Source organism: Prosopis cineraria, unplaced genomic scaffold (assembly GCF_029017545.1).
Source record: "Prosopis cineraria cultivar Desert tree isolate PC_DT_omini unplaced genomic scaffold, ASM2901754v1 PC13, whole genome shotgun sequence".
Taxonomy (NCBI): Eukaryota; Viridiplantae; Streptophyta; class Magnoliopsida; order Fabales; family Fabaceae; genus Prosopis; species Prosopis cineraria.
In genome coordinates, this window is record NW_026555344.1 from 38,730,431 (window position 1) to 38,744,152 (window position 13,722).

Sequence of the window (13,722 nt, forward strand, 5' to 3'; positions counted from 1 at the left end):
ACACAGATAACTCCAATCTTCTCAAATAAAAACAATTGATATAGAGAAAATAAACAATTGATGTATAAAAAAGTAATAATTGATGTAAGAAAAATTTGCAATTTTTATTAATAGCATAATATTATCATGAAGAATAAGTGAAACTAAACACATGAGCAATTTGTGTAAGGAAAATAAACAAGTATTGTATGATGTAAGAGGTTTGGGCTATTTGTATCATTTGAAATTTTAATTTTGCCTAAATGGATTCACAGGAACTGAATTAAAGTTTTAAAATTTTAAGGGTTGATTGTAAATAAGTTTGGTAGTAGGTTGAATGAAATTTCACGATTAGATTGAGAATATACTAGTAAAAATATATCTTCAAATAACTTTCATCTTTTTATTTAGTGGTACCAATTAAAAAAAAGTGGACATATTTGTTGCGTTTTATGTTTTAAACTAAAATTCGTCTTCAGACTAGATTTCCGCTAAGGTATTTTAGAACTGATTTTTCCTAATTCTGAATTAAAATTTCAATTCCAACCAATTGAGATGATTAGGTGGGATTCAGACAAGGGAGAACTACAAAAGAATGTCACTGAAATATATAAATAATATTCCCTCCATTTAAAATTATAAAGTATTTTTAATTAAATTTTATTCTCTAATAAAGTAGTTAACTATTTTCAAACTAATTCTATCTTTCTATATTTATTCCTATTAATCATCCTACAGTAAATGTAAAGTTATTATTAATAAGGATATTTTTTTAAAAAAGACAATGATTGCATCTTGAAAGACTAAAAATACCTTATATTTTTGAACATTCAATTCTTCAAAAAATGCCTTATATTTTTGATAGAGGGAGTAATAATTAAGTTTTTGTAAAATGTGATAATTATAATTTAGTTCTTGTCTAACATTTTAATTTTTGATAAAATAATATATTTGCCCTCAATGACTATTATGTATTAAGATACAGTAATTATTTTGATTAGACTTTTGACAAAAATATAATAGAAAATCACTAGTATTTTTTTTTTGTAAATTTGTTTATCAATCAAGTACAAATACTATAATTTAAGGACTATTATGTGTTGAGAAATAACTATTTGGAAGAATGACAATTAAGTCTTTGATAAAATTAATAATAAATATTAATTTAAACAATTACAAATAAAATTTTTTATTATAATTTAAAGTTACATTTGATATTTAAATATTTATTTGTAATTGAAACATTTGAATTTATAATAATCTAGATCGATATTTTAAATTTTTTTTAAAAAATTATTAGAGACTTAACTGTCATTAATTTAGTATTTTAAGACCTAACTATCATTCTTTCTAATTATTTTGATTGGACTATTAGTTAAAATAAAATAAAAATGATTATTTATTTTTTTATAATTCATGTCTTGTAAACAAATTAGAAAATGATCACTTTTTTCAGTAAAATGACTACTATAATTATACTTAATTAATAAATAAATTTACAGAGATGAAATTTTCTATTTCATTTTAGTTAATAACCTAATTAAATTAATTATTTTTAATGTATAATAATTACTGAAGGAAAATATTTTATTTCATCAAAAATTAAGATGTCCAACAACATCCTAAAAACTAAATAATAATTACTCTCTATTTATAAATATAAGATATTTTTAATCGAATCTCATTTCAAATAAAGCAGTTATCTATTTTCAAACTAACTCCATTTTTTTATATTTATCCCTATTAAATACCCTATAATAAATATAAAATTATTATTAATAGGGATATTTTTGAAAAAAAAGATAATAATTATATCTCGAAAGATTAAAATTGTCTTATATTTTTTAACATTCAACTGCTTAAAAAATATTTTACATTTTTAAACGGAGTGGATATCATATTTTATAGTATTCAATTGTCATTTTTTTTTTGGATGAGATTCTAAATTATCATTTACACATTTTAGCAATATTTTTTTTAATGATTTTCTCTTCAGACAAGATCTATGGAATACTACAGTTGAATTTAGATTATACAGGTAACAAATCCATATACATCTAGAATTGAATGTAAATTTTCTCAATCAACGACCCAAATCTCTATTCTTTGTCATCAATTTCATTACACGAATCAGAATTAATCCACGCTAAATTCGATTGATTTTGTTCAAGCGACCTTGAATAAATAAATGGAATAATATTTTCTTAATCTTAACAATATTGACATCATGACAAATAAGACATGAATTTTATATTATGTCTATGTGAATCATTAATTCTGCAAGTATTAAAATTCATATATTCTATGTGCTCCTCGCGCTGTTCAAACTAAATCTGCCCATAAAGATTATAAATTGTTAAAGTGACCCCAAGCGTTAGCAAAAATTTCTTGAATAGATCAATGTACCATGTCATTTATAATTCATTTAATAACATTATATTAATTTAATTAAATAAAATTTTATATACTATTATTCTTAATAATTTTTATATCAGAATGTTTATTTATTTATTTTATTATTAATATTAAAATTAATTTATATTTAATGTATAATATCATATCTTAATTAATTGATAGGGTGACCCGATGGCATATGCTCGAATACCTTCCTTTTTTATTCCTGTCCGCCCCCACTTCTAAAAAGAATATCCTTTGCGAGAGCCCTTTCCAAGTGTGAGATTCCTTTACCTCCATTGGTCTCTCTCTCCTTTCTCTCTAGTCTCTACCTTCCTTTGCCCAATAACTACTGTACGATACTAATCAATCGAATTCCCACACCTTTTATATATTTTAATTACACTCGAGTACTTAGTTAGGATCATGAATTCTGCTTCTCTGTCTATAAATCCCTCTTTCTCTTCTTCTCTCTGCCTTTCAACGTCTGCCTCATCCCCTTCTCGCTCATATTGTTCATACCCACCAAAAGGCGTTAGATTTCAACATTCTCGCTCTGTGGGAGCTAAACTCAGTGATATTTATTTCAGAAGAGTACGATTTTGCCCCTTGTCGAGGTCAGAGAGCTCGAACAGTAGAAAAAGTTTTGGTCTTGAATCCGGCAGGATGACTATTGCGGAGGCTAATTTACACGAGGAAGAGGAGGAGGAGGGGCCTCCTGCTTTGCCCGACACTGAAACTATTTCGAGGCCTCGTCGAATTGCTCTCTTCGTTGAGCCTTCTCCGTTTGCGTGAGTCTCTATGTTTGATCATCGTTGTGCTTAATTTACATCGATCAATGTGGCGATGTTTGAGACTCCTTCTAATTTTTCCTTCTTTTTTCAAGGATTGAACTATTTTGAGCTTCAATTTTAAAATAAAGGGCTTGCCTTATTAATCCGATTCAGAGTTGACTTCGTGTCGTTCGGTGGCATTAGCTTTAACGTCAAAAGTGAAAGACTTCTGTCTGCTTTGTTGAGTTGAAGGACTACGTTTATTTGTTAATGTCTGTAAAATATACTTCGTTGCTCTACAATGAATTGTCAGAAAAATAAATAATTGAATAATTCTTGAATGAAATGATTTGAGGATTTGCTCAATAACGTTTCTGATTTACTCTTCGTCGCATATCCTGGGGTTGTGAAGTCCGATTTCATTGGGGGTCTCGATCAGATGAATTCGGCCGTCCCCTTTTTTCTTCTCCCATTCTTTCCAGGCCTTGCTTTGCTGGGTAATTGAGTTCCTTATATTTTGGTCTGTTGAAACGCTCTTTGTGCATGTTCCGTTGTCTCATCATCATAAACGCTTCATCTTAGCTATTCTATGACTTTCTCAGTATTTAGGTGTAGATTCTCTGGTCAAATCTTCATTGATCCATGAGCAGGCATTAACTCTGTATAATGATGAACAATTCTTAACGTACTTTAATGATTCTGCGAGGACAACAATCATGATTCGACTAGACGGCATTACGTTTGGCTTAATTTATGTGCGATTCGAGCTTTTCATTTTGAACGGTACATACACTTACTCACAATTATATCAATTTTGCAGATATGTCTCAGGATACAAAAACCGGTTTCAGAATTTCATTAAATACCTCCGTGAGATGGGAGACGAGGTACCTTTCACTGGTCTAATTCTATATATTTATGTCTTTTATTCTTCTACATTCGGTAGTTTTATGTAGTAGTTTCAATTATTCTAAGACTGTTGGTGTTGGGATGAATGGCACTATCTCCATTAATATAAAGATACTAGTTTGAGTAATGCAGGTTCAACATAAATGCGAGATTCCTAGAGAGAATGACAATTTAGAGAGAGTATTAGTGATAATCTTCGAGCTGAAGCTTTGATCGAGTCCTTAAGCATCTGAGTCTTTCATAATTGATCTAACTGGGCCTTGGATCTCAGCCCACCATAAGCCCAAATTACAATATACATCGACAATTAGTATTAAGTATTAAAACTTTGAGCTGATTTGCTGACCCACTACTCTTTCATAATTAGAACTGGAATGATGCAGGATTCATTCTTGTCTTAGGAATTCTTAGCTGAAGCTGCAAATAGGCTAACTAAGAACAGGCTAACTTGAAGATTTCAACTCTGATATGCCATTTCTGAACATGCTTATTTGCGAATGTAGGTACTGGTTGTGACAACGCATGAAGGAGCCCCCCAAGAATTTTATGGTGCCAAAATTATTGGATCCCGGAGGTAGTTAAAAATAACTCTTGCAGTTTAGCTCTATTATCTCTGTAATATCTGTTTACCTGCTTGTGAATTGCGTAATGCTTATATTTGTCAACTATTATTCTACTTTATCTCATCTTCTGCTAGTATAAGCTGTACACATACAATTTTTAATTCACCTAACCAAGAATTTACGTTTTCTAAAACTTCAAAATGCAGCTTCCCCTGTCCTTGGTATCAGAAGGTACCACTCTCCTTGGCACTTAGTCCAAGAATAATTTCAGAGGTTGCCCGGTTCAAGCCTGACATTATACATGCCTCATCGCCAGGCATAATGGTTGATCTACAATTCTTGTCACTTATGTTTTTATTATTATAAGGCATGATATAGTGTTAAAGATCTATTTGACACACATCTGGCATTGGCTGAATTTCAGGTTTTTGGTGCTCTTGCCATTGCTAAACTTTTATCTGTTCCTATTGTTATGTCCTATCATACTCACGTACCAGTGTAAGTTTCATTCATATAAATCTGAATTCTCAACCTTGTTTGCACCTGAGATAGCCTTTTGCTGATTGCCGATGTTTTTTCATCCTCAGATACATTCCAAGATACACATTTAGTTGGTTGGTCAAACCCATGTGGATGGTCTTAAGTATGTATCTTGCTTCAGTGATCTAATTTGGACTCAAGTATTATGAACATAAAAATAATACCTTTTTTCTGTTTTCTATAGAATTTCTTCATCGAGCAGCTGATCTGACACTGGTGCCATCGGCTGCCATTGGAAAAGATCTAGAAAAATTTCAAGTAACAACAGGTAAATTAAACGTATTTTAGTAAGTTTGTTGTCTTCAAACTATGGTCAATTGATAGCACTGGGTGAGCATAGACGTCCCTTGTTTAGCATTTTTTAAAAGCTCACCTGTTTTGCCTGTCAATGCTCAGCTAACAGAATTCGTCTGTGGAGCAAGGGTGTTGACTCTGAAAGTTTTCATCCCAGATTCCGTTCACACGAAATGCGACTAAGATTGAGGTGGAAACCTTTTATCATTCCTTCCACATTCACAATTTTGATGTTGTGAGGATTTTCATCTTAATTCTAAACTTTTTGTCAAACAGTAATGGTGAACCTGAAAAGCCCTTGATAGTACATGTTGGGCGACTTGGAGTTGAAAAGAGTTTAGATTTTCTCAGAAGGTAGAATTTTTATCTATCTCAATTAAGGCACCACAGTGTCACTCGTTAGTTTTGATGGAGCTGCAGAAAGGCCTTTTCTGGAATGTCTTAAAATCCACAATGTAAAATGAGAGAGGAGTGAAATCTTTTTGTTGATTATTGATATACAGTTCCTTCTTCATGCCATACCAGATATGTTTCGAATGGTTATTTAATATCTATATCCCGCCTTTGACATTTGGAACACATTATTTGGCAGCCTTATGGACAGGCTTCCTGAAGCACGTATTGCTTTTATCGGGGATGGACCATACAAGTAATTTACTCTGCTGCTTATTCTCTTCTTTTCTATCTGTTCAAGTGCTACATGGGACTTCTAATAATTGGCTTCCTTGGACCGGATTCTTTTACATTCTTGCCTTTTGCTCTCCTAATCATGTAGTGTGTACACTTGCTGTGAAAAACAGTTTTCACTCTTCTCTTTCAATGAACACAGGGTGTGTTGTACTATCTTTCCTTGATACTAAAAGTCTAAATGAGAGCAAGTCATGTAGTCTCTTTCATCTTTTGTGATTCGGGATAAGGAATTATCAAAACTCAGCAGTTTCACGTGTCATGTTTTTGTATGAAAAATATCTGTCCTTTATCTCTTTGTAAAGCAAGTTATTTTGTTTGTCACTTCTTACAAACATTTGCTTCTACCGGGCAGGGAGGAGCTGGAAAAAATGTTCAAAGGGATGCCAGTAGTATTCACAGGAATGTTAGGAGGGGAAGAACTCTCTCAAGCATATGCCAGTGGTGATGTTTTTGTTATGCCTTCAGAATCTGAGACACTTGGGCTTGTTGTTCTGGAGGCCATGTCTTCTGGGATTCCTGTGGTGGGAGCGAGAGCCGGTGGAGTCCCTGACATGATTCCTCCAGATCAAGAAGGAAGGATTGGCTATCTCTACAATCCAGGTGATATTGAAGATTGTTTGAGCAAATTAAAACCCCTTTTGCATAACAAAGAGTTGAGAGAAACCATGGGCAGAGCCGCGCGGCAGGAAATGGAAAAATATGACTGGAGGGCAGCCACAAGAAAAATTCGCAATGAAAATTACAATGCCGCCATTTGGTTCTGGCGCAAGAAACGGGCTCAATTGCTGAGACCTTTACGATGGCTGGCTAAATGTATTTTCCCATCCCCAGAAGTTAGCTACAGGTGATGCTAATATACTGTCCAAGCTTATGCTGTTTTTGTTTTTGCAATCTTCCCTTGGCTTTAAAGAAGCCTGCTACTTGATAGATGTGATTGATTGAGTAAACACTAAACATGGTGGCTTCTGCTGTATTTTAAATTTTTAGCCTTTATTTTATCAGGTTGACCAATAAATACTGTTTCCCCCCTATAAATTATGATTATATTTGATTGCGGATTCAATTCAGATTATACCATGAGCATCAAACATTCAGTATCATATGCAACATAATCTGCAAGAAATCTGACTTCTGACATTCTGATGTACAGGACTATTACACAAGGTGCCAAGAACAGTTAGGTAGGGAATGAATTCATGTTCAGAAGCACAGACCTGCACGCTGATGATGAAGAATTGGATGATGAATGAGAAGGCTTTGATTGGTAAATCTTCAACCTTCTGTGAAATAATAAAACTGGATGTGTCATTCTGAAGGAGTCTGGCAAAATGTTGGGTAATTGTTTAAAAGTGGTGGGTCATAGACTCTTGAGAAAAACAGAAAAAATTTCAGTGTGAATCTGTTAATTAATTGGAATTGTGCTTCTTAATACTCGCGTGCACGGTTATTGGTTATTGGATCACAACTCCTTTTAATTGTAAGAAAAAAAGCATTGTATTCTGTGAATTGCTTTTGTGTTAATTATAGTTTTGGCTCTAATTTTCAGCGCTTTGGGGAGGAGCTTGTAAGCGTGGGTTAAATTTTAGTAGGTTTGTTTATCCCACTCATGGGACTGAGATACTATAAGGTTATTTAGTTTTACATTGAGTGAGTTCATTTATGAAGTACTCATGTAGGTTATTCGTTCACTACCTCCATTATGTTGTAATTTGCTGTATTCACAGGCAAATTTGAAGGAATATCTTTCTTTTATAAGGATCCTAACCTTCCAACTGCTTAGTATTTGCCTTTCACTTTTATCCTCGATAGGATAATAATTATATCACCGTCTCTAATAAATTTTATTATGATTTAACTACATCTATTCAGTTACTTTAGGAAACAACTAACAATGGTTTAGTCACCAGATTTTTAAAAAAATGACTGTTAGACGAGAAATTCGTAGCCTTCCAATTACTAATGACGGTTACAAAAGTAATTATGTCATTCGCACGAGAAATTCGTATAATATGATGTGATGTAATTAACTAATAATTATAAACACTCACTAAACCTGCAAGATTAAAAATCTTTCTTTTTTTTTTTGGGGGGGGGGGGGGGTGGGGGCTCAAACGCCAGCAAATCATATCGTAAAATGTTAGGGTTCAGAGAACAAGGCGCGAAAGGCAACAGCAAATAACAGTCAAATGAAGAAGCAACTGGAAACGAACAAATCAGCCAGCGTCAATCTCTGAACTTGAGGGCGCTCAAACAGTAGGAGACAAAGCACAACTCATGGCATCCTTGGCTAGCAACTGAAGCAAAGGAAGTGACTGTGGAGACACCTATCTTACCGGACTCTCATCCTTGAGAGAGGAAGCTACAATAAAGTCTGCAGCACAATTACCTTTGTGTGGAACAAAGGGGATAGGAAACCCATAAGATTGATAATGTCTTCAGTAATGCATCTACACCTCCAATCACCAAGATCGGGTTGGCTTTTTTGATTGCGAGATACCATCATATAACACAGCCCGTTCAAGAGCTAGAGATTCCATCATGAAGGCAGATGTAGACTCAACTTTATCAGCAAATTCCCATACAAAGGCACCAACATCATTCCGACAAACCAAACCAATGGCAGCGTCATTAGAAGAGTTAAGGAAAGCTCCATCACAATTTACCTTAAAATGCCCAGATGCAGGAGCACCCCAGCAGCCACGCCGATCAGACCCAATAGGTTCAGTAATGGGATCATCGTGCAACCCACATACATGACAGAATTCGTCAACAGCAGATTTGGATGCTTCAATGACTTGAATTGGGCTGGGCTCATCGTTATTGCGGGCCTTCCAAGTATACCAGGGGACACATCATACTCCTTAAATTCACCTCTATTATTAACAATACCAGACAATCATTCTCCAAACTTCGCAAAACTGGAAGGGTTAATTCTTATGGATATATAGGCCGCGACCAAACCACACACATTGGCTCCAAGGGCAGAGAAAGAAAAAGATGCTCAATTGTTTCGGCGACAGATCCTTGTGTGCCATCTGTGTCTGTACCAAGGTTTTATTCACGGCAATAGCATCACATAAGACACGCCATCGGAAATGCAGGGTGCGACTGCGAGGAATTGTTTTGATTTTCCAAAGCTTCCCCCAACAGTTTCAGTTATAGCATATGACGTGCTTGTATCAGAATTTGTTTGTTCTTGGCGTCCAGAAAATGATGTTTAGGAAAATAAATTCCCTTTAAGACTCTTGCCCATAACTCATTAGGATTATGAATCAATTTCCAGGCCATTTTAGCTAGCAAAGTATAATTATAATTGATGAAGTCCTTGAAGCCCATACCTCCCTCTATCTTGGGTATTGTCAGACAAACGTAAAAATCAAAACTATAATTATGTATGAGGCTAAAAGCACTAGCAATAACAAAAAATATCTTTACTTTTTGTAAATTCCATTGAAACTAGTGTTCTTTCTACGGTATTTTTACTGTTTACCTCATAATTTATTTTAACCTTATATCATCTTTCTTATCCTATGGTAAAGTAGAGTTGGTAGTTTGGTCTCCATTTGAATAAGCCTAACCCTTTAAAAAGCGTAAGTAGTCAAGATCGACTTAAATTTTTTAAGATTTTAAACAGTTCGGATACTCAAATTTTATTTATAAAATTATTTATAATTAATTTTTTTATTTTAAAAGTAATTATTTTATTTTATAAAAAAACAAAATATATTTTAAACAATATATCAGACTCAAATGTATAGTATTTTAGTATAAAATAACTTAAAAATTAAAGGAAAAATTAATATTTATCATATATTTTATATATTTTTTAAAAATTTAATTTTTTTTATTTAGACATTCAAGTTATTCCCAAACGGCCAAGCCAGTTTTGTCAAGCAAACATAAAAGAAAAAAATTCTAAACTTGGCCCTAAATTTTTAAAGAGAGTTTAAGTTAGTTTGTCAGGTTTAGTTTGAATTATTGAATCTATGCAAGAGTTTAGGAGTAGTCATCTGTGTTTTCTAGCAATTGTATACTTGTTTCCTTGAATAAAAACTAACCGATACATTTATATCTGAATTAAAAAATTGTCTTCTATTTCATGCAATCTCATACTGTTAGGTGCTAAGCCTATTCTAAGTAAATTAAGCCAGCGTCCTTAGGTAGCCAGAATCAAGCAGTAGTTCTAAATTCAGGCCAAAAAACAAAAATTACTAGTTCTGAAATCTGATAACGTATATGGAAATTAAAATAGGTGATGCTTGTAAACATTATACATTACTCATCTTTCAATGGAATAATCTACGATTCGTCATTAATCTAGCCCTTATATCCAAAATTATAAATGTTAGAAATGTAATCCATCGCACGTTGAATTTTGTTATTTTTTGTTGTATCTTTTTCAATCATCCACAATCCCCCTCAAAAACACTGTTGCATATTGCAGGAGAGTGTTCCATCTAGTTATATAAAGAAATTATATTTAAGTTTGCTCGTTGAATTTTATATTGAAATTTGTAATTATTTTAATAAAGAACAAAACTAATTTTAAAATAATAAATTTTCGAGAACAGCATTAAAAGGTTTATCTACTTGTCGTTTAGGAAATTCCAAGTGCCCTTTTTCAAAAGGAGCACCTTTTTTCCTCCTTTACTATTCGTCAGGTGTAAAGTGCAATTGTAGTTGTACATAAATTTTTTATTTTTTTTGGTTGAATAAAAGGCTACGGAGACACCTTGCAGTTGTACATAAACTTTGTGGCAAAATGCTCCCGCCACCCACACGGTGACCACAACGCGAGATCGAACCATGGCTATTCCTTGACGTATTCTCTAGATTCACTATGCAGTAACGGCTCACACCGTTCCCGTGACGTACTGCATGAACTCCATGTCGTTTTCAAGCCCCGCCATCGTTTCGGGCGCCAAAACGACTTCCAAGTCAACGCTCCCGTTTCCTTCCCTCCCTGGGAACGCTGAGATCTTGCCGTCAAACTTGTTGGCCTTCCCGCTCCGAATGGCCAATGGTCGGCCCCACCCAAAGTCATTGTCGTACATGGGAAAACGCGGAGAGCTACCCATGGTCATTGAAGCACCATCGAAGTTTCCCAGCGGAAACAACCTGGGTGCCTTCTCCCAATCCTCTATGCCACGTCGCACCGTAGCGTCGTCGTGTGCGACGACGTTTTTGTGCAGCAGATCAGCACACCACCGTAGATCCCTAGACAGAATCTCTCCGACCTCTGCAACGGTCGGGATGCTCTGAATCGCGTTCCCAAAGTAATAAGCGTCCATCTTCGGCTCCAGACGGCACCGGCAGTTCACCGCCATGCGAAACGTCGACGCTTTTCGCTGGTCCAACTTCCTCGCACGTGTCACCGAACGCCACAGCTGTGCGGACAACGATTGAAACGACGAGATCTCTTCCGTCTTAGGGATTATGCCATTCGCCGTGACAGGCGTGATCTCGCCGTTAACTCGCTTTTCAACGAACTCCGTAGAACCCGCGAAACCGTTCGCGCCACAGTTATTAGCTCTGAGCTTAAGTTTTTGAATAGCCTCCCTGCTGAAATGGAACACTCTTTCCCTCAACGGCTGCTCGTCGTCGAAGGTGACCTTGGGGCCGCCGACCGGAACTTTAAGCACGGCGCTGGAGTTGAAAACGGTGTCGCGAGTGAAGTCGGGGGAATTGGAAATCTTGGCTCCTTTGCAGATCTCAGCGAAGGTGTTGAAGAAATGCCAGAGGGAAGTGCCGTCGACAACGGCGTGATTAACAGTGCATCCGATGAAGACCGCATCGGCAAGTTGGGTGACTTGGACGGCGACGAGGGGGAGAGTGTGGCCAGAGTAGGAGATAGTCTTGCTGTAGGCGAAGAACTGCTTGAAGCAACATGGGACGTCAGTGAGGGTGGGAGAGTAAAGGATGGAAGGAGTGGCGAGGTGTTTGGCGGAGGCGTGGATGAAATCGACGCCAGCGTCGTTGCACAGAATATGAACGTAGCCGTCGGAATCAGTGAAGAGGCGGCCGGCGAGGGCGGGAAAAAAGGAGAGAGTAACGGAAAGAGAGCGCTTGAGAGAGTGGAGGAGGTCAGGGAAGGAGAAAGGAGGAGGAGGGAGGAGGATTCCCTTTTGAATGTAGTGACAAGAGAGCATGGGGAGGTCGGAGACGGAGAGCTTGAGGGATTTGAGGAAGGAGGGCTGGCTAGGGTAGACAGTGCATTTGGAGACGACGGTGGTGGAGGATGAAGGCATTTTTTTTTTTTGGATGGGTTTCGAGAAGTGAATCAAAAGACAGTTGGAAGTTGTGGAGGTTATGTGGAAGTTGGATATATAATGATAGAGAGAAGAGGGGTTGTATGTGATATATATACATATAGATAGGGGAAGCAGGTGGGGTTGGATTCATGCATTTAGAGAGGGAGGTGTTCGCTGTAACGTGCCCCCTCTCTACTGTGCATATTTCTTAATGATTTTATTTTTATTCAATAATAAATAATATTCAATGTTTTGGTCTCACACAATTGATTGAGACGCTTATTATTAGCCCCGGTTCTTAATATGAGGGTGATGAACCATTGGAATTAGGGTGTATATACAAAGTTCCTTGTTTTCTATATTTGGATGTATATGATATATAGGCTTTGCTCTAGTTCTATTTTAGTTTTTAGACTTAGATCTAATGATATTATAAAAAGTGGAATTATTTGGTTTTTTTTAAAGCTTAAACGAATGATATATGTATTCTTTTAATTTACTATATCTCAAGAAATAAAATTGAGAGAGAATTATAAGTAACTAGTTGATGGATGGGGGTTTCAATTATCTCATGTATATTGTGTGGAATTTATGAAATATATTACACTATTCATGACTAATATGAATGATAGTTTATGTTACAGTTCCCATGTTACACATGGATAAAGTGAGAAACCAAAAATAAAAAATGAGAAATTTTTTAAAGAATAAGGATTATACATATACGGTAATATTATTTGTTAATGAAAATGGGTGATAAAGATGTGGGTGTAAATTTTAAATATCCAAAATCTAGCCAGCCACATGTCAAATCATTTAATTTGAGCTTGGTTTTTTAAAAAACACTATAAGAGACTGACTTAAGTCGTATATTAATTAATATATATATGTAGAGAGAGAGAGAGAGAGAGAGGGGGGGTGTAAAATTATGACTATCAGAGTAAAAAATATCGATCAATTGGGTTTATGATGTGCAGGCATATGATTGTGATGTTAATTACGACAACAGTTATTAAATAAGACAAAAAACGAAAAGGACAAATTCATGTATTGTTGTCGATGCTTGAAATAGTTCACTCTTATCTTGATCAATATGTAAGAAATATTATATAAATGAAAGCCGTCCGGGAGGTAATAATCTGGAAAGAATGAGAAATATTGCATTTAATTAATTGAGACTAATAATAAATTAATCCGGGTGGTTAAGAAAGATAAGCGAATGTGGTACGTATTAGTATCACAAAATGGGTTGCTGACACCTGTTAGCGACACCAGCAAGAGAGAATGGCTAAACGACAAAGCGTTTGGGTGGGTAGCGAGAATAAAGTG

The 13,722-nt window shown here is 35.3% G+C and overlaps 2 protein-coding genes across 4 annotated transcripts; one reads left to right on the forward strand and one right to left on the reverse strand.

Moving 5' to 3' along the window:
• The first annotated feature begins 2,637 nt into the window (after positions 1–2,637).
• Positions 2,638–7,921, forward strand: LOC129290538 (sulfoquinovosyl transferase SQD2). 3 transcript variants are annotated; one of them, XR_008588432.1, is made up of 13 exons: positions 2,640–3,164; positions 3,967–4,033; positions 4,559–4,629; positions 4,825–4,942; positions 5,043–5,116; positions 5,206–5,261; positions 5,343–5,426; positions 5,555–5,642; positions 5,729–5,806; positions 6,045–6,101; positions 6,495–6,986; positions 7,293–7,406; positions 7,689–7,921. XR_008588432.1 is itself a non-coding variant. In XM_054927330.1 (12 exons), the coding sequence occupies exons 1-12, from the start codon at positions 2,800–2,802 to the stop codon at positions 7,321–7,323; spliced, it is 1,581 nt and encodes a 526-aa protein (XP_054783305.1). In that variant the 5' UTR covers positions 2,639–2,799; the 3' UTR covers positions 7,324–7,921. The 3 variants fall into 3 exon arrangements, 2 of the variants coding, with proteins under 2 accessions (XP_054783306.1, XP_054783305.1); XM_054927330.1 differs by having other exon boundaries at positions 2,639–3,164; positions 7,293–7,921; XM_054927331.1 differs by lacking the exon at positions 6,045–6,101 and having other exon boundaries at positions 2,638–3,164; positions 7,293–7,921.
• Positions 7,922–10,822: 2,901 nt separating this feature from the next.
• LOC129290539 (BAHD acyltransferase DCR-like) lies at positions 10,823–12,467 on the reverse strand. The gene has a single exon (XM_054927332.1). The coding sequence runs from the start codon at positions 12,388–12,390 to the stop codon at positions 10,996–10,998; it is 1,395 nt and encodes a 464-aa protein (XP_054783307.1). The 5' UTR covers positions 12,391–12,467; the 3' UTR covers positions 10,823–10,995.
• Between the last annotated feature and the right edge of the window lie 1,255 nt (positions 12,468–13,722).

Excerpts from the sequence above, each read along its gene's own strand:
- LOC129290539 (XM_054927332.1), bottom strand. The coding sequence starts at position 12,390 with ATGCCTTCATCCTCCACCACCGTCGTCTCCAAATGCACTGTCTACCCT.
- LOC129290538 (XM_054927330.1), top strand. The coding sequence starts at position 2,800 with ATGAATTCTGCTTCTCTGTCTATAAATCCCTCTTTCTCTTCTTCTCTC. Across the intron at positions 4,034-4,558 it reads TCCGTGAGATGGGAGACGAG|GTACTGGTTGTGACAACGCA; the intron begins GTACCTTTCACT and ends TTGCGAATGTAG. Across the intron at positions 6,102-6,494 it reads ATCGGGGATGGACCATACAA|GGAGGAGCTGGAAAAAATGT; the intron begins GTAATTTACTCT and ends TCTACCGGGCAG.